Source organism: Spermophilus citellus (genome assembly GCF_964194105.1).
Source record: "Spermophilus citellus genome assembly, chromosome: 1".
Taxonomy (NCBI): Eukaryota; Metazoa; Chordata; class Mammalia; order Rodentia; family Sciuridae; genus Spermophilus; species Spermophilus citellus.
Genome location: NC_138182.1, coordinates 47,231,409 through 47,251,280, shown reverse-complemented (window position 1 = coordinate 47,251,280; position 19,872 = coordinate 47,231,409). Strand labels below are relative to the sequence as shown.

General features: G+C 35.7%; 1 protein-coding gene across 4 annotated transcripts in view; it reads right to left on the bottom strand.

The window, feature by feature from the left end:
* Positions 1-3,265: 3,265 nt before the first annotated feature.
* Positions 3,266-19,872, bottom strand: part of MTRF1 (mitochondrial translation release factor 1) — a 29,660-nt gene continuing 13,053 nt past the window's right edge. For 2 of the 4 annotated variants that reach the window (XM_081279764.1, XM_081279763.1), the window contains 5 exons: positions 18,824-18,996; positions 13,667-13,784; positions 12,141-12,277; positions 7,871-7,969; positions 3,266-3,397 (listed from right to left, as the gene is read on the bottom strand). In XM_081279764.1, the coding sequence (XP_081135890.1) occupies positions 3,284-3,397; positions 7,871-7,969; positions 12,141-12,277; positions 13,667-13,784; positions 18,824-18,996 (641 nt within the window). In that variant the 3' untranslated portion in view covers positions 3,266-3,283. The remainder of the gene's footprint in view (positions 3,398-7,870; positions 7,970-12,140; positions 12,278-13,666; positions 13,785-18,823; positions 18,997-19,872) is intronic. The other 2 variants (XM_081279765.1, XM_081279766.1) reach the window with 2 other exon arrangements.

Here is a 19,872-nt window from a genome sequence, read left to right as displayed (position 1 = left end):
CAAAGATGAATAAAGACAGATATTAAAGAAGTGAAAAGAAACTGACAGTAGGTGGGAGAGCTGAGTTCCATTCAGATTTGTGCAGAATTAATCTGGGATTTTTTCTTTTTCTTTTTTTGGTACTGGGGGTTGAACCCATGGATGTTGTGTCACTGAGCTACATATCCAGCCCTTTTTAAAATTTTGGGACAGGGTCTCACTAACTTGCTCAAGCTGGCTGAACTTGTGATGCTCTTGCCACAGCCTCATGAGTTGCTGAAATTACAGGTGTGTGCCACCACACAAGCCAAGTTTAGGAATTTTTAAGGAAGATGAGGGAGGGAAGGATACAAGGGCTCAGTAGAGAAGTGAAATAGTACAAAGGGTTAGTCAATGTACATGCAATGAAGCCAACGGTGTCTGCTAGCTGCAGTGACCAAAGTTGGGATTCAATCCACCCACAGACTGAGACAGAGGCCCTGTCCTTCTTGATGATTACATTACAAAAAAATGACTCAGGTCCTTGAGAGAGATGCTTGAATTGCAAGAGATAGTATTTACAATCACCTTTTTAGTAAATGCTCTAAGGAAGGGAAGTTCCAGCCTTTCATTGGATATGTGTTAACTAAAATAAATTGCAAATGTTCCTGCCATTGTTGAGCTTCAAAAAGTCAATGTCATGTGGGGAAGAAAGTTAAGGGGATTAACCTAAACCAAGGTGATACATCCAAATGCAATGTGTGAATCTTAGTTGGATCCCGGATTGGATAAAACTAGCTAAAACAGATACAGAAATTTTAGTAAGTGATAACTATTATGTTGTAATATATATAATAGTTATATAATTGTTAATTTTATTAGATATAATAATAAAGTTATGAGTTTGTAGAACATGCTTACTCTTAGAAGATGCATGCTGAAATATTTTGGAGCAGTCTCATGAAATCTGCAACTATCAAAAAGCCCGATCACAGAGTGTAGTGTATGTGTGTGTAACAAAAAAAAAGAAAAAGAAAAAAACCCACAAACTCCCCCAAAACCACATGGGGTAAAATGTTAACTCTAGATGAATCTAGATAAACAGTGTATAATAAATCACCTAAAATTTTAATTTTTAAAACTTCTCTGTATGCTTGAACATTTTTGAAATAAGAACCTGGGAAGACATTTTTCTCCCATCTTTTCTTCCAAATAATTACATTAGTCTTAGAACTTGATCTTAATAGTCTGTCTGAAGAATATATCTAAAATAACCCTTCTTCAGAACAACATCCTATCATTTTGTGTTAGAGTTGGTAACTTACTTATTTAAGTAATAAAAATATTGTATTTATTTATAAGCATTCAATGTCAGTAGTAAAGTTGCAACTTCTTTTTTCTTTTTTTGAAGTTGAGTGGTAGTCAGTTAACAGAACAATTTTTTCATAGAAGATGGATCAGAGATATCGAGAATGAAAAGACTACCATCCCCATATGTAACTAATTTGTGCTATGCACCAACAAAAGCCTATTTTAAATTTCCATGCCAATTTACAAGCCCCAGGCAAACTTAGTGGCTACTGGACATACCATCAGGACAGGGCTATTTAAAGACATATTTGTTAGTGTGTTAACTATACAAAAAGAGACATTATACAGTTTTAAAACAAACCTTACACACCCTTATATTCAAGTTTCTTCTTTAAAAGGGATGAGTTGTATATAGGGGAATTAAATGGTTTATAGGCAAGGAAAAAGAAATAGACTAGAACCAACTTATTCATTATCATCTCTTGTCTTCCTCCTCTCCCTTGCTTTTTCCAACCCTCACCACTCCTTTTTTTTTTTTTTTTTTTTTTTTTTTCTGTTTCAGGCTTACCTTTAGCTTGGTAGGCAGTGATATCCTTTTCATGTTTCTCTTTCAACTTGCACTTTCTTTTCATTAAGTTTCTTTACCTGTAGCTGTTATTCCACATTTCTCTCCCAGTTTCTTTGCAACATCACCAATCAACAGGCCCAAATGTTCTCCTCTGATTTGGGGGGCAAAACTCATAAGAGAACAAGAAGGCGATCTCTTGGGTATAATGGAATCCCTGAACTTTTTTTTTCCTTTAGAAATGACATAGGTTTTCATTTCTACTTTTGCCATTGAGCACTTTTTAGAAAACTCAGAAATTGAAGTGCCTTGCACTCTGACAAGTTTGCAGAGCACATATAATGACATTTTGCTCTCAGCTTCTTAGGATCTCCTTTGACTGTGTTTAGCAGATTTTCCTCAGTGAGGCACAGAGTCACATGGTATCAGTCTGCCTCTCATTTGCCCTGTGCTGTCTCTATGGAGCTAAATGTACTGCAGTGGCTGTTAGAAGTTTAATTATCTCATCCAACAAAAATCTCTTTAAGGTAAGCATTGGGTTTTATATATCACTGCATGAAATAGATCACAATGAGTTACTCATATTACATCTGTTGATGCTTATTAAGTTGACCCAAAGGACAATAAGAAATACAAGCAAGCAGAAAGTCTATGTTGAATATTGGCCTCTAGTTCATACAATATAGAATTCATTTAGCAATCAAATGCTAGGGCATAATCTGTATCCTAGAGATGCTCATTGATGCTGAGTGACTCATATTCTTCACCATTTTTATTGAAAAGTAGCAGTCTAAGTCCTAACTTTGACATAATTAATAATACTTTGTCTTTAAAAAAGAGGTTTACAAATAATGTATAAATCTGATATCACTAAATTTTACATTTTCTTGTGGTAGATGAAAAAGGTCTGGTTGTTTTGTTTAAGAAAAGGCATGAGAGAACAAGTGACCTGTCTTATATTACACATCAGTTCTCAATACTCTTTCTCTTTTTTAAAATTTATTCTTTAGTTGTACACAATACCTTTACTTTGTTTATTTATTTCTATGTGGTGTTGAGGATTGAAACCAGGACCTTGCACACGCTAGGTGAGCACACTACCACTGAGCCATGGCCCCAGTCCGCTCTTTCTCTTTTCAATAACAGCTTATTTTCTACTTGGAAATTCAGGTTGTTTATTAAAACTTAAACCTTTAAAGTCAATAAATGTGACTGATTCATTAAAAAAATATCTATAAGTACTATGTACTTATAGCTGTATTCTATGAATATTCATAAAGATTCCTATGCCTCAGTCTGACTCTTTTTTTTGACTTACATAATTTTTTTCTATTTGTTCTTTATAGTTATATATGAGAGTAGAATGTATTTTGACATCATATACATACTCAGTCTGATTCTTGATATAGGACCATTCTGTTGATATGCTAATAAAGAATAAACAAATATTTATTTTGCTGATTTAAGGTTTTCATCCAAAAGTTCAACAATGGCTTCTTCATCTGCTGATTGAAGTAGTCTCTGAATTAGTTGATCCAGGCTTTTCTCACCACATAAAAATCCCTGGTAAAAGAGGTAATTATTATGAAACCTGATACTATAGTTTTGATCTGGAATACCCTCCTCCAAAAGCCCATGTGTTAAAGGTTTGGTCCCCAGTTTGGCCCTATTGAAAGGTGGGAGGTGTGGCTTAGTGGGAGGTTTTAGGTCATTAGGGACACATCATTGAAGGAGACTGTGGGACACTTGTCTCTCTTTTTTGCTTCCTAGATGCCATAGATGAATGGCTTTCTTTGCCACAAACAACCACCATGATGTGCTGTGCCACCACAGGTCTTAAGCAATGGGACCAATCAGCCATAGATTGAAATCTCTAAAACTCCAAGCTATAATAAACCTGCCCTCATCACAAAGACTGGGGAGACTGAGGTAAGAGGATTATAAGTTTGAGATCAGTATCAGCAACTTAATGAAATCCTCAGCAATTTAGCAAGACCCTGGCTGATACCAGGGACCCTGGCTTTACCAGTCCTGTGGTAAAGTAACTCTAGTACCAAAAAAAGTAAAAATAAAAAAATAAAATAAACCTTTCCTCTTTTTAAGCTTATTTATCTTAGGTATTTGTTACAGTAATGGAAAACTGACTAACACACCTGATTATTAAAAATAAATAAAGCGAAAAGTTTATACTTCTTTTCTTTTTTTGTGTGTTATTAGGCATCAAACCCACAGAGTTGAGCATGCTAGGCAAGTGCTCTACCACTGAACTACAACTCCTAGCCCAATTTCATTTCTTTACTGTCAATATTTAATAGCAACAAAGGATTACTCATGTTCTACAATATAATGAATAAAACTGCTAATAGGGGAAGATCCTCAGTTTGCAGTGATTTTTTTTTAGGGGCAAAATAAATGCAAAAGCACAAATGGGGGCTGGGGTTGTAGCTTAGTGGTATAGTCCTCATCTAGCACATGCAAGGCCCTGCTTTCGATCCTCAGCACCACATAAAAATAAATAAATAAAATAAAGGTATTGTGTCCAACTACTTCTAAAAAATAAATAATTTTTAAAAAAAGAGCAAATGGAATTAATTGTTTAAATTTGGATTTTGTTTTAAAAATCAATCCAAGACTTGGATCTTTCCTATAACTCCGGAAACAATGAGAGATCCTAATGAACTTTTGAAACTGACCACATCCTTCTCTGATATTCTTTCTCTTGGTTTTTGTGACACCATTCTAGGATTTTCAAATCATGTTTGGGAGGATTTGTTTGGTGAATTCTTTCTCTTCCTGTATCCTAAAAAAAAAAAAAGGCTTTTTATTCTTATCCTGAAAATTCTGTTCTTTTCATTCATATCTTATTCTCAAGGGCAAAGACTGAAATGCCTTAATCGGGCAGATGTTTTGTTGCCACATTAGCATAAATGGTGTTCCTTGCCAAATCCTCTGGATCTAGCTCAGAGGGCACCACCTCAGACCATTTCAGCCCACCTTTCCTGTGCCAACCCTCCAAATTTACATGATTTAATCTGCAAGTGATTTTCAACAGGTTTTTCTCCCTGAAATGGGAAATCCAGTGGTTTTAAAATCTAGAAGTTTTATGTAATCAAAAAATATTTTTGTTGAAATATTTAGGGTAAAAGTCTCTTGAGGTCTGCAACTTGCTTTCAAATGATTCAACAGCAATAGTTGTACGCAGAAAAGAGGAAGTGGGGAGAAAGAGAAGGCAAAAAAAAAAAAAGAAAGAGAAGGCAATAGAGCAAAAATGTTAACAATTGTTGAATCTAGGTTATAGATTACATAGTGTTCATTGAACTCTTTTTTTTTTTGGTGGGGGGTGGGGGTAGGTACTGGGAATTGAACTTAGGGGCACTCGACCACTGAGACACATCCTTAGCCCTATTTTATTTTATTTAGAGACAGAGTCTCACTGAGTTGCTCAGTGCCTTCCTTTTGCTGAGGCTGGCTTTTAACTCTCAATCTTCCTGCCTCAGCCTCCCAAGTTGCTGCTGGGATTACAAGTGTGTGCCACTGTACCTGCCTCATCATTTTTCCAGTCATATCTGTATTAATGTAGACCCCAAATTATTCATTCCTACTAGTCTCTTTACTGCCTTTTTATGGACTTAAGCTTTATTTTTACTTGACAAATAATAATATATTTATGGGGCATAATGCGATGTTTTGATACTATTTATAATGTGGAATGATTAAAGTGAGTTAAGTATCAAACACATCAGCTTACATATTTATCATTGTTCTTGTGGTGAAAACACTTAAAATCTATACTTTCCCAAATCTTTATTTTAATTTTTTTTTTTTTGTGGTGTTGGGGATTGAACCCAGGGCTGTGTGTATGCAAGGCAAGCACTCTACCAATTGAGCTATATTGCCAGCCTCTACTTTCCCCAATCTTGAAACATACAATGCATTATTTATTATAGTCACCATTCTGTGTAATATATTACTAAAGCTTATTCTTCCTGTCTAACTAAAACATTGTACTCTTCAATATCTTCCCTTTCCCCACCTACCACTCTCCTCCTTCATATAGATTTCAATGTTTTCATACAGTTTTTTCATGCTACTCTCAAACTTTTCCTTTTCACTAATGTGTTTTCCTTTTTTCCAATAGGCTGGTTAGTGATTATTGGAACACCTAATATAATTTTTTCTTATTATTTCTGAGTCTGGCATATTTAGTAATAACATATTAGTCCACAGTCTATAGTCAGGTATTTTATAGATACAAAAGCCAGTTACCTTTCTGTTTCACAACTGAATATTATACTTTGTGCCTACAGGCCCATCTAAAGGATATTACTGGCCATAAGAATGTGTCTCAGGGAAAATTATCACCACTACCAGAAAAACAACCAAAATAATATGGTGTAACTAGAACAATGTGACCAAACATGTTTAGTTAATCCTGTGTATTTCCTGAGGAAAGGGAAGTTAGCAAATATTTCATCCTTTTTGACATGGCTGCTGTGTTCCTATGCAAGAAGTGACATAAGATACAAAGATATTTATAAATATATTAAAAACACAGACATTTTCCTTTAAACTTTAATTTGGAGTATATAATAGGATGGAATCAAGTGAAAGAGGTTTTAGGTATCAGATGAACCAAAGAAAAAGATAAGAGCTTTCTGTCTCCGGCCTTGTCCACACAGTCCTTTATGGGACCCACTTCATTTTCCCCTTCAGTGGCAGCAAAAGGGAAGTTTTCTTGTGCTTCATTTTTTTTAACATCTTTACTTCTTATTTATTTTTTAAGAATATCTGTTTTTTTAGTTGTAGTCGGACACAATGCCTTTATTTTATTTATTTATTTTATGTGGTGCTGAGGATGGAACCCAGCACCTCACACATGCTAGGTGAGCACTCTACTGCTGAGCCACAGCCCCAGTCTCTAACATCTTTAATTTTATTTATTTATTTCTTTTAGGGGCCTCCCTTTTGCAAGGCAAGCACTCTACCACTGAGCTACAATCCCAGCCCTGTGCTTCATTATTAATGTATTATTGTTAGTAGTTTTGGCTGGATGGCATTTAGGTAGGTTATTGTTCAAAAAAATCTAGCCAGGGTCTCTTCCCCAATACACAGCTGTAATACCTAATGAATATGCAGTATGGAAGATAGAATAAGATGCTCTCTGTTGTATACCATGTGAATGCGGACAGAACCTGTAAATATGTTGGCATATGATCCCAGAGATTAGGTGAGTAATCAGTTGACTTTAAGTTAATCAAGAGAACTATTATCTAGGTGGGTTTGACTTTATCAGGTGAGATCTTCAAAAAGGCCTGAGCCAGCTAGGGATGTGGCTCAGTGGTAGAGAGCTTGTTTGGCATGCAAGAAACCCAGGGTTTGATTCCTAGCACTGGGAAAAAAAAAAAAAAAGGCCTGAGCTATTTCTGCAAAAATAGATAAAAGAGATGCTAAATGGGTGAGGTTATTTAGGAGACACATGGCAAGCAAATTCCAGCAGCATTTAGGATCTAAGAGCAGTTTTCAGCTGACAGCCAGGAAAAGACTAGGAGTGTTAGTCCTTAACTAAAGAGAATTCTGACACAGATATGAACTTGGAAGAGGATACCAAGCTTCAGAAAAGTATGTAGCCTTGATAACACCTTGCTTTTGGCCTTGTGAAACCCTAAGGAGAGAACAGTTCAGTAGTACCTGGATTCCTGACCTATAGAAAGCATTGAATAAGTATTGTTTTAAACTGCTAAATTTGTGGCGATTTGTTACCCAACAATATATGCATACATGTATATTCAATATGTATATTCAATATGTTGTGACTGTATAACAAAGAATTTGGAATTTTAAAATATAACTATTTCAAAGAGGCAGAAAAATCATATTTCTTACCAGCAAACTAATAAAAATGTAAACTTTAGGGTATTAAGCAAAATTGGCTTAACGATTTAAAATTACTTGGTAATATTTTAGACACAACTCTCCAGAATTGATTATACTTTCTTTGAAAAGCAAAGGTACATAAAGCATAGTCAATAGTATTACCTTAATGTCACGAACTTCATATGCTATCCTGTGGTCAGTGACTCTATCCTGTGTGAAATTATATGTCCGAATTCTCTCTGATTGGGCTCTTGTTCCCACCTATGCCATGACAAAAGTAATTCATACTTTAACTTTATAATTACATTCATCACAATGGAGCAATGGAAAAAGTACTTGTAAATGACTCTTCTATTTTAATAGTTTAAGCACTTTCTACTTTTTTTTTTAATGGTGTGTGTGTGTGTGTGTGTGTGTGTGTGTGTGTGTGTGTGTTGGGGATTCAGTCAACCCAGAGCCTTGCCCATGCTAGATAAGCACTTTACTACTGAGCTTCCCTTTATTTTATTTTGAGATGGGGTCTCTCTAAGTTGCCCAGGCTCCCAAGTAGCTGGGATTATAGGTGCACCACAACTCCTGGGTAAGCATTTTCTAAAAGTCATACACAGAAAGTGACTAGACAAAAGCAGGCAAGAAAGTCATTAAAGTCTTAACATTAAAGTTAATGTTAAGACTAGAGGTTTGGGGCTGGGAAGGTAGCTCAGTGGTAGAGCACATGCTTAGCATGCTGTACAAGGTCCTGGGTTCAATCCCCAGCAACACCAACCAAACCAAACCAAAAACAAAAACAAAAAAACATAAGTTTGTAAAACTTAGATATGAAATAAGGAAAAATGTCTTTTTAACACTTCCAATTCCAAATACTTAAAAACCAATCATCGGGCTGGGGATGTGGCTCAAGCGGTAGCCCGCTCGCCTGGCATGCGTGCGGCCCGGGTTCAATCCTCAGCACCACATACAAATAAAGATGTTGTGTCTGCCGATAACTAAAAAATAAATATTAAAAAATTCTCTCTCTTTAAAAAAAACAAACAACAACAACAAAAAAAAAACAATCATCTTTCCACCCCAATTAGTTTCTTCTCCTGGTTCTACAAATGATACATACCACCATGTGTTCCCTTTTATTCAAGTAGAAAACTCTTGACACCCTGACAAGCACTTCATGGGAGGTTACTATCTCAGGCTTTGATACAGACTCTGGGGGAGAGCTTACCTTCAATTCATCCAATTCATCCCATTCTCTAACTACCCATTTCTAATTGGTATCAAGAATCTTTAATTTTAATCTGTCTTTTCTATTTATACTGTCATTTTTAAAATTTAAATTTTGCAAAGCTCTCCTTATTAATCTGTTGATTTTTCTGCTTATACTGTGCTGACTTGCTTCATCTTCCTAAGGCACAGCCTTTTGAGTAAGTTTTCTTCTTTGGTTCCTTCTTGTCTTCTAAGCAGACACAGCTCAGCATTCAAGATGCTTCCTAACTTGGCCAACCTTCCCAACATTATTTATGAAGATTATGTTACCATCTATGATGCCACTTATTATAGTATGTTATTTTTATGTGTGTACCTGTTAACTGTGCTAAAACATCTCACAGATGCCCTTCTCTAACACTTTCCTACCATCTCTTCCTTTCTGGTCCTGGTAATTTTAACACGTTCTCTTCTTCTTTTGAAACTCTTTGCACTTGAAATCTTCAAAGCACACCAGAGTTCACCTCAACCCAAGATTATTTATATTATTCTTAGTCTATGCATCTCCCCTGCCCCATCTCCCAATACATGTCATACACAGCATCCTCCCTCAGTTGCTTTCACTTTTTAAGATTATAAAAAAGAAATTCTATAATTCATTTTTTAAAACACAAAGGTAAACAATATGGTCAAGAGAATTTTTTAAAATTACAGATTCTTAAGCCTGTATATGGGATTGTGTATTCTGAAAATATTCCCCAGGCCATCCATTCTGACAATCAGCCAGGTTTGGAAACTATTATCCCAAAGTATCATATTCAGAGCCACAACCCAAGTCCAGAACAATCAGATTAGAATCCCAGGATTGGGGGCAGGTCAGCATCTATAAAGCACATAGGTGATAGGTTGAGCCAGGCTGGCACCAGGCATCATGGCTTCTGTATAAAAGCCGCTGAAGAAAACCCTTCTAAGCTTTAGAAATCCCTATTAATAAACAGTTCAGGAGGTAGAGAAGCAGAGAGATCCTTTCTGGATCTTTAATTCAGACTACTGAAGGAGATATATACACGTAATTTACATAAAGCCAATCTTAAGTACTTACCTTAAAAACTACTATGTAGAATATCTAGTGCCAAAATGTTAAGCGGTAAGTAAATCTCAATGTCTTTTATAATTTCCAGTGGGGCAGAATTCATAGTATTTATGTTTTCACTTACTTGCCAAGAAGCAATAGTATGAAAATTAATAGTCCTATCTACAGATGTACTAATGCTGCTCTACAATCTGGAATTACAACACATAGAGTATTAATATATTATTTATTCTGGCACTTTTACTACCTGTAAGTTAGAATGATTAAAAAAATAGAAAATGTAAAAAGATAGGGACATATCTAGATGAAAACAACAATATTTACTTTTATATACTTCAGTATCCTAAAAGGCCATAAAATCTTTCAAATTTGATTTACTGTGTCATACTTATCTGCAAATAACATAAAAGCACAGTTATTTCTGAGTTCTACTTTCTTTTCTAGCCTCTTTTAAAGAGAAACTTTCTTTTCTTTTAGAATTTTAAATTATTTAAGTTTGTTTACTTAAGACAATGACATTCACTTATTTTAATTTGTAAGTTATCTGTGTACGTATTTGAATAAAAAACACTATAAATGTATAGTGTACAAAATTCAAAAAGTATACTAATGAAAATAATAATGAAAAGTAAATCTCCCTCTATCCCTTGTCCCCAGTCTCTTATCAGTAGCAATCACTGTTCCCCATTTTTTAAAATTTTTTTTAGCTGCAGTTGGACACAATACCTTCATTTTATTTATTTATTTTCTACGTGGTGCTGAGGATTGAACCCAGCACCTTGCTAGGTGCTCCGTGAGTGTTCTACTGCTAATCCACAACCCCAGCCCATGTTCCCTATTGTTGAGAGCCACAGCCCAAGGGGCCCCAGCAAACCTCCAGTTGCCAGCAAACTTCCAGCTGCCAGCTGATGATTGGCTCACAGGGGCCCCAGCAAACTTCCAGCTGCCAGCTGATGATTGGCTCACAGAGGCCCCAGCAAATTTCTAGCTGCCAACTGATTGGCTCCTCTGCAGTGATATTCATTGGGCTGTTTCCCCGCCCTTTCAGACCAGGAGCTGCTCATTGGGGGACTTTTATTGGCTCCGCCCACGCGACCCAGCCAATTGGCCTCAAGAGCAGGAGGGGTGGGGGAGGTTGAGAGGCTTGTGGGAAGCTGGTGGTGGCAGTTGGGCTCTGAGGATTTTCCTGAAGAGCTGTGTGGTGTGGGTGTGTGTTCTAAAAATAAAGTTCCGTTTCTTTTGACAAGTGGCCCCTGGATTGTGCCCAGCCAGACTGCAGCACCCTATTTTTTTTTGCACTGTCATTTATATTTGATCCATATAGAATTATAATAAAAAGCATAGCTCTTTAAGGAAAATATCTGAAAATCTCAATTTCTTTTTCCCCCCTTGATACCAGGAACTGAACCTAGGGGAGCTTAACTACTGAGCCACATTCTTAACCTGTTTTTTATTTTTCTATTTTGAAAACAGTGTCTCACTAAGTTGCTCAGGGCCTCACTAAGTTGCTGAGGCTAGCTTTGAACTTGCAATCTTCCTGTCTCAGCCTCCTGATCCACTGGGATTACAGAGATACACCACTGCATCTGACCTATTTCTAAAGAATTATTTTGTCTTTAAAACCAACTTCCTTTTAAGACAGTTATGACATACACACTGGAGATAAACAATTGTTTATGCATCATTCATTTACTCATTTGTAAATTGGAAAGCCTAATTTAATCATATCAATCCAAGCCAGGTGTGGTGGCATATGCCTATAATCCTAGCAGCTCAGAAGGCTGAGGAAGGAAGATTGCAAGTTCAAAGCTAGCCTCAGTAACTTAGCAATGTCCTAAGCAGTTTAGCAAGACCCTGTCTCAAAACAAAATATAAAAAGGGCTGGGGATATGGCTTCATGGTTAACTGCCCCTGGGCTCAATCCCTGGTACCAAAACACACACACACACACACACACACACACACACACACACACATCTATCCATCAATTCACAGGCATTTAAGTCACTGCATATCTACAAAAAAAGCACATTTCCCTATGTTGTAAGACATTTCCATTTATGCAAGAGAAAACACTGTACTTTCTAAACAGAGTGTTGACTTTTGTACAGTGTCTAAATTATTACACTAAATAAGCCTTACCTGCAGTTTTCTAGTACTCTGTTGTTGACACCTGTCCTTCTCAATAATCTGCTGGTAGAGTCGGGCTCTCAACACACGCAAAGCTATTTCTTTATTTTTCAGCTGTGATCGTTCTTGTTGGCATTCTACTACTAGCCCTGAAAAACAACAGAGATCAGAGGTAAATTGTAGCCTATGCAGGCCAAATTAAGGCAGAACCGAGGACCATTTGAAAGGGGAAAGGTTAATTAGGAAAAGATCACAAAAGATAAAAAACATTTCTGAAACTGGTAACATCTGGAAATAGTTGCTTAGATTCTAATGTCTGATGAGATATTTCAGAGAGCACAAGGCAGCAGATGGTTATATATACTTATATACTTTCATTTCCCAAGCTTGGCCTCTCCCTCCCAGCTCATCCATGTATTTGGACAGCTCAACAATAGCAAACTGCCCCTCTCCCCTGTAGTACTGCTCCATTCTCTGTCCTACTCAAAGAGGACACAGTTTTTCCTGTTTTGGTCACAAATACACACAGAGCTGATGTTTTAAAAATAACTACACAATGAAAACAAAAAAAAGAAGCTACTCAAAACCTTTAAAAGGAAAAGTTTATATTTATAGTGACTATGCTTTTGAGTTGTCTGGGTTCTAAAAAGGAATGCAATACATTCCTCTGAAAAATTGTGCTACAACTGTGTACAATGAATCAAAATGCATTCTGCTGTCATGTACACCTAATTAAAATTAATTAATTAAATTTTTTTTTTTTTTTAATTAGGGCTGGAGATGCGGCTCAGTGACCAAGTGCCCCTGAGTTCAATCCCAGTAACCCCCCACCAAAAAAAAAAAAAAAACACAAACAAAAAAGTTAATTTTTTAAAACTGAAAAATGAGAGAAATATTGTCAATGCACTGCCTAACATCATTTTGGCCAATGACAGACTGTACATACTCTAGTGGTCCCATAAAATTATACTACCCAGTGACATCATAGTCATTTTAGCTTGTAGACCTCTATGTTTGCACAATGATGAAATTGTTTAATGATGCACTTCTTAAAATGTTAAATCCCTATTGTCAAGCAATGTATCTAAAATCATCTTAAGAACTGTAAAACTATCAAATAGTATACCAAAATTATCAATAATCAAAATAATAGCATTAATGTAGCAGAGCCTCATGGAGCTAGCAGTGGTCAATCTACAAGGTGACAAAAGACCCATGGAGTGCAGTACCCCATACTGTTTCTGTGTTTCATTTGTATTTGAGCTGAAGCCCCTCTGGTTGCTCACACCTATCCAGTATATCTAGGCAGCTTCCCTGGATAGTTCTGCTCACTATCTGCAGCCTTTGAGAGAGACAACTTTTCCACATGAAAGAGAAATATAAACATAATGAGGGCCTTGGGCCCACAATAACAGTGTTAGTTACCTTTAAGGATTTTGTAGGAGTCAGGTACTAACATAGGACTACTTCCTACCAAATGCTGAAGAGTTAAGATGTGAAAAAAGCATGAAAGCACAAAAGCAAAGGGACTTGCTTACCTGTGGGGATGTGGACAAGCCTAACAGCACTGTCTGTTGTATTAACATGCTGCCCTCCTGCTCCTTTGGCTCGAAATGTATCTATTCGCAAATCCTTGGGGTCAACTTTCACATCTACCTAGAACAAAAGGTATAACAAGTACATTCTACACTCCATGAAGACTTGCATATTAAATTTATTCTGATATTTTTCAAATAAACTGGACTGTTTTGTGTTGTTACAGCCATTAAGCTAAAAGGAGAAATTACTATACCAAGGAAAAAACCACAAGCTCCTTATTTTGATAGGATGCTGTTCTTAAAACAATGACAGGATGTTATTACATCACCAGGTTATATACAATCTTTCAAAAATTTCATTCTTTAACACAGTTATATTACATAGAACATACAAAATATATATAAAAGGTATATATACACATATTTTATTAATCCAAAATCATCATTCATGGATCCCTACTTGTAAATATGTCTACTTGTTAAAATTTATTTGTGTCTCTCAAATCATCGCTTTTACAGTCCTTTGCAGATATGCACAGGGCAGTTAAAAATTTAAGCTGCTCTATATTCTTATATTTTCAGCTGTGGTCAGACAAGGTGACAATCTACCTTCTTGTTTCAGTTTTCAGAGATGACCAGAAGACAGAGATAGATGGTAGGGGAAGGGAAATGTGATACAAGAAGCTTTGCTTGTGGGGCCAGTTGAATAGGGTTTGTTTTGTTTTCTTTTGTGTTTTACTTAAACCAGGGTCTTACTATAGTGCTCAGGCTGGCCTTGAACTCCTAGGCTCAAGCAATCCTCCTGTTTCAGCCTCCTGAGTAACTAGAGCTATAAGTGATCACTGTAGTGCCTTGCTAGGACAGGGTTTAAATCTCAGCTCTAATATCTGCAGCAGCCATGACAAGCCTCAGACAAGTCACTTAGTGTCCTGAGCCTCCTTTTCTCTTTTGTAAGAGATAGAAAATAGAATCTAGCACTATGGGTTGTTTTTAGGATTTAAGATTATAATCGATAGGATACATATGCACGTGTATGAATTAGCAAATACTTAACAGTTGCTCCTAACACTAATTTGAAAATTATTGAACTATTCCTGTTAAGTGGCTGAGTATTTGCTAAATGTTTTCGCTGGAACTTTACTGAGCAAACTACTGCAAATAATAAGAATTGATGTGTGTGCACATGTGTACATGCACACATCAGTGAGTTGAAAGGTGATCCCCAGAAAAATATGTTCACGTTTTAACACATGGAACCTGATTTGAAAAAATGTCTTTGCAGATGTAATTAAGATGAGGTTATACTGTATTATCTAACAGGCCCCAAATACAATGATAAGCATCTTTGGAAATGCTTGTGTGTGCTTATGTATGTCTGTGTATTTAAAATAGTTACCAAATAGGCTGTGTTATAATTTGAATCTTGAATGTCCCCCAAAGACACATGTGTTAAAGTCTTGATCCCCAGCCTGTGTCCTTCTTGGAAGTGGTGGAATTTTAGGAGACAGGACCTAATGGAAGGAAGTTAGGTCACTGTGGGCATGCCCTTAAGGGGACATTGAACTCTGGTCCCTTCTTCTCTCTTTGCTTCCTGGCTGCCATGAGATAAGTAGCTTTGTTCTACCACACTTCCCCACCATAATATTATGCCTTGCCACTGGTCCAAAGGCAACAGGACCAATTGACAATTGGGCTCTAAACTGTGAGTAAAAATAAACCTTTCCTCCTTATAAATTGATAATCTCAGTATCCTGTCACAGTGACAGAAAGCTGAATAATACATGCTATTTTGAGGGGAGAGCCAACATTGTGTTCTACATTCACTACTATGAGTGACAAATAGCAAGTGTGATGTTTCTCTTTGAAAAGTAAACTAGGGCTGGGGATGTGGCTCAAGCGGTAGCATGCTCGCCTGGCATGCGTGTGGCCCGGGTTCGATCCTCAGCACCACATACAAACGAAGATGTTGTGTCCGCCGAAAACTAAAAAATAAATACTAAAAAATTCTCTCTCTCTCTCTCTCTCTCTCTCTTAAAGAAAAAAAAAAGTAAACTAATAAAGGGTCAAGGTTGTAATCTAACACAACACTTGCTTGTTTATTCTAAAATAAGTACTACATATGAAGAAAAAGGTTATATGACTTTTGTTAAAATATACTAGTGCAAGCTACCTAAAAATTCAATAAACACTAAAAAGATTATTTCCCCATTTCTTGTGGTTATAGTATAATTAGTTATATTACTATATAACTTATTGTGTAGGTATTATATGTCATATTCTTCAAATGTTAAGTTACATTAAATGAGTTTAATTTTCAAGAATATGAAGACATAATGGGCAGGTAGGAATGGGTAGAAGGAATAAAGATGGTAGCAAGAAAATTCTAGGTTTGATTTTTGAACTTTGTAAATGTTTACATATACCAAAAATAAAATTAAACAAAAAAGAAAACAAAAATCAAATCCTAAAATTAAATAGAAACATAAACAAAGGAACAAAATATTTACCATAACAACTATGTAGAAGGGGAGGGGGGATAGTAGAGGATAGGAAAGGCAACAGAATACATCAGACACTAGTATGGAAATATGTAAAAATGTGGATGTGATTCTGCAATCTGTATACAGGGTAAAAATGGGAGTTCATAACCCATTTGAATCAAATGTATGAAATATGTCAAGAACTATGTAATGTTTTGAACAACTAATAAAAACAAAACAACTATGTAGAAAAAAATTATTTCACATAGTCTTTGAAGGTAGTGTTCTGATTATATATTCTAAGGGCAAAATCTTACACATTACTCAGTAGTTTATTATTAGTAATACTGGTATTATAATTTTGAAAGTTTTAAAACATTGTATAATAAAACAAATAAGTAAACAAAGTAAATAAGAAACAAGAACTTTCACTCTTAAGTGGAGATATAAAATAAAAGAAGAAAGGGAAGAAAAAACCTCTATAATGTTAAATTTGAATTGGTAATATGAAACTTATTTTAAAATATATTTTTTAGCTCTGTCCATTGGAATTCTAGAAGTTGGGATGCTCTAGTAATAATGATGACATCAAGAACCCAAATACTGCTTTTGGGGTACATTCCCCAATAAAAAGGACCAGGCTAACTTCAGGCCTGAGACAGGACATTATTGGGACTGGGATAAGTAATAGTACCAGAAAGCAAGACTGGTGGGGGTCATTTCAAGAAAAGGCAAAATGAGTACCCTAAAAAGGCTATTACCCACCAAATGTGGGATAATATAAACATCAAAAAGATTAATAACTACAACAGAATGAATTAAAACAAATCTATGAATCTATAATGAGTTTAGTATATAAAACTTTATATCAAGAATTTATAATGAGGGGCTGTTGTTGTGGCTCAGTGGTAGAGTGCTTGCCTGGCATGTGTGAGGCACTGGGTTTGATCCTCAGTACCACATAAAAAGGAATGAATAAAATAAAGATATTGTGTCCATCTACAACTAAAAAAAAATATTAAGAGTTTATAATAATTCCTGTGGCTCAGGAGGCTATAGTATGAGAATATAAGTTCAAAGCCAGCCTCAGCAACTTAGCAAGATCCTGTTTCAAAATAAAAAATAAAAAGAGCTGAGGATATGGCCCAGTGTTTAAGTACCCCTTGGTAAAATGTTTGGTACCACACACACACACACACACACACAAAAAAAAAAAAAAAAAAAAAAGGAAAAGAAAGAAAACAAACTATGGATTTAAAATTGCTGAGAACAGGATAATATGCACCCAAGAGATTACCTAGTAATTGCAAAGGGGAAAATATACTTTTAGAGTAGAGATATTTTGTGTGGTCACCATCCTAACTAAATGCTCAAACTAAGCCTAACTAAAAGTGGGACAATCTGACATATGTGCCTTCTGGTAAGATGCAACATAACTCTAAATTTACCTATGAAGTATTCTTGCTCAAAGCCTGTATCCTGAAGGTAGTATAATAGAGTATTTATATACAACTTTCAATGTATTACTAGAGGGTAATGAAACATGTTAAACAGTACCATAAAGAAAAAATAATGAATCCAGAATGAGGAACACTGTATAAGACAAAGAGTGTAGACTGTTCAAAAGCCAATACCATTAGAGAAAAAGGCGAAAGACTGTTCCAGACTTCAAATGTGTAAAACTCAACTGAATCCTGGCTAAAAAAATAGCCATAATATACTTTTGTGTCGACTGCAGAAATTATAAAATGGACTAGATATTTAGATAATATTACATAATTTAACTAGGAGTATAACTCAGTGGTAGAGTGCTTGCCTAGTATGTGTGAGGCCCTGGGTTTGATCCTGGAATGGAAATAAATAAATAAATAAATAAATAAGACGTAAATGTAAAAAATAAAGAAAATATTATACAATCACGAACAACTTTCATAGATGATGATATTGTGTTTTGTAGGAAAATGTCCTCATTCTTAGGAGATGAATATGGAAGATTCGAGAAATAAATCTTATGGTGTCTGCTATATCTTTTGTAATTTACCTAAAAAAGATATAAAAACATATCTATGGGAGTCAAGAAAATATAACAATTCCTGACTCCAGGTAAAAGTCATGAAAGTTTTGTTGTGGTAGAAACCCCATGCAGATATTATATTACTAATCCTGAAGTATCTATGGAATTAATTTTTTTTTTCTTAAGATAAAACTTATATAACAATATTTTAAAAACTTTGTGGATTCAGTTTTTAAAAGAAGTCATTTCTGACCAGGTGTGGTGGTGCATGCCTGTAATCCCAGCAGCTTGGGAGGCTGAGGCAGGAGGATCCAGAATTCAAAGCCAGCCTCTGTAAAAGCAAGGTGCTAAGCAATTCAGTGAGGCCCTGTCTCTAAAACAAAATGCAAAATAGGGCTGGGGGTGTGGCTCAGTGGTTGATTGCCCCCGAGTTCAATCCTTGGTACCCCCCACAAAAAAGAAGTCACTTTTATTTTAAACAAAATATTTGGTAAGGTTGGTAAGGGAGAGCAAAGGCAACTTTACCTGGGGAAAGATTTCCCATTAGAAACTAAAAATCTAATCAATAACCATTAAAAAACCAGATTTACCTAGAAGTTAAGGCTTCTCAGCAAAATACCCATTTACATGAAGTGAGTTTTCAACACCTCCTGGTGAGGTTACCTCATCTGGCTGAGGAAGGACAATGACTGACATTGTTCCTGTGTGAATACGCTGCATTCTTGATGACAGCCCCACCTCAGGGATTCGCTGGACTCTGTGAATTCCACCTTCATACTTCAAATGCTTAAAGACATTTTCACCAGAAATTCGAGCAGCTGCATGATGTAGTCCACCTAGGAAGAAAAATTTAGAAATATTTACAGATTCTACTGTGAAAGGGATTAGGATCCTAAATGTCCTTAATTTAAGGTCTGAATGTGAGTATAGAACCAGAGATGAGAACATAAGGTAGGTACAAAAGTATATTTTCACAATGTAAATGTACTACTATATAAAAGGAAACACCAAAATACTGTTTATTGTTATCTCTGGGAATAGAATAATAGTAGATTTGTATTGACTTTTCATATTTTTTGTTTGTTAAGTATTATATAAGAAACAAGTTTTACTTTCTTTTTTTTTTGGTACCGGGGATTGAACTCATGGGCATTCAACCACTGAGCCATATCCCCAGCCCTATTTTATATTTTATTTTGAGAAAAAGGTCTCACTGAGTTATTAGTGCCTTTGCTTTTGGACTCACGATCCTTCTGCTTCAGCCTCCCAAGCCTCTAGGATTACAGGTGTGTACCACTGTGCCTGGCACAAGTTTTACTTTTATAATTAAAAAAAAATACGATTAAAAAAATACTAAGAACTGTCTACATTGAATTATCCTATGTTGTCTTAGGCTAATATAATGCCACATGTAAAAGAATATTCAACATAATAATTTTGCAATGTTTAATAACTCAATAGGCCCTTCTAAGTTTTCAAGAATTTAATGAAAGTCAGCTCTTGCTTATCTGTGGAGTGGGAAGAATGTCAGATACACAAAAATATCTTAATACTTTAGCTTCTGTGTTTGTTTGTGTTTGTGTGTGTGTATTATCAAGGATTGAATATGTGGTGCTCTATCATTGATCCCCATCCTTTTGATTTTATTTTGAGACATGGTCTCACTAAGTTGCCCAGGCTGTACTCAAACTTGTGATTCACGTGCTTCAGTC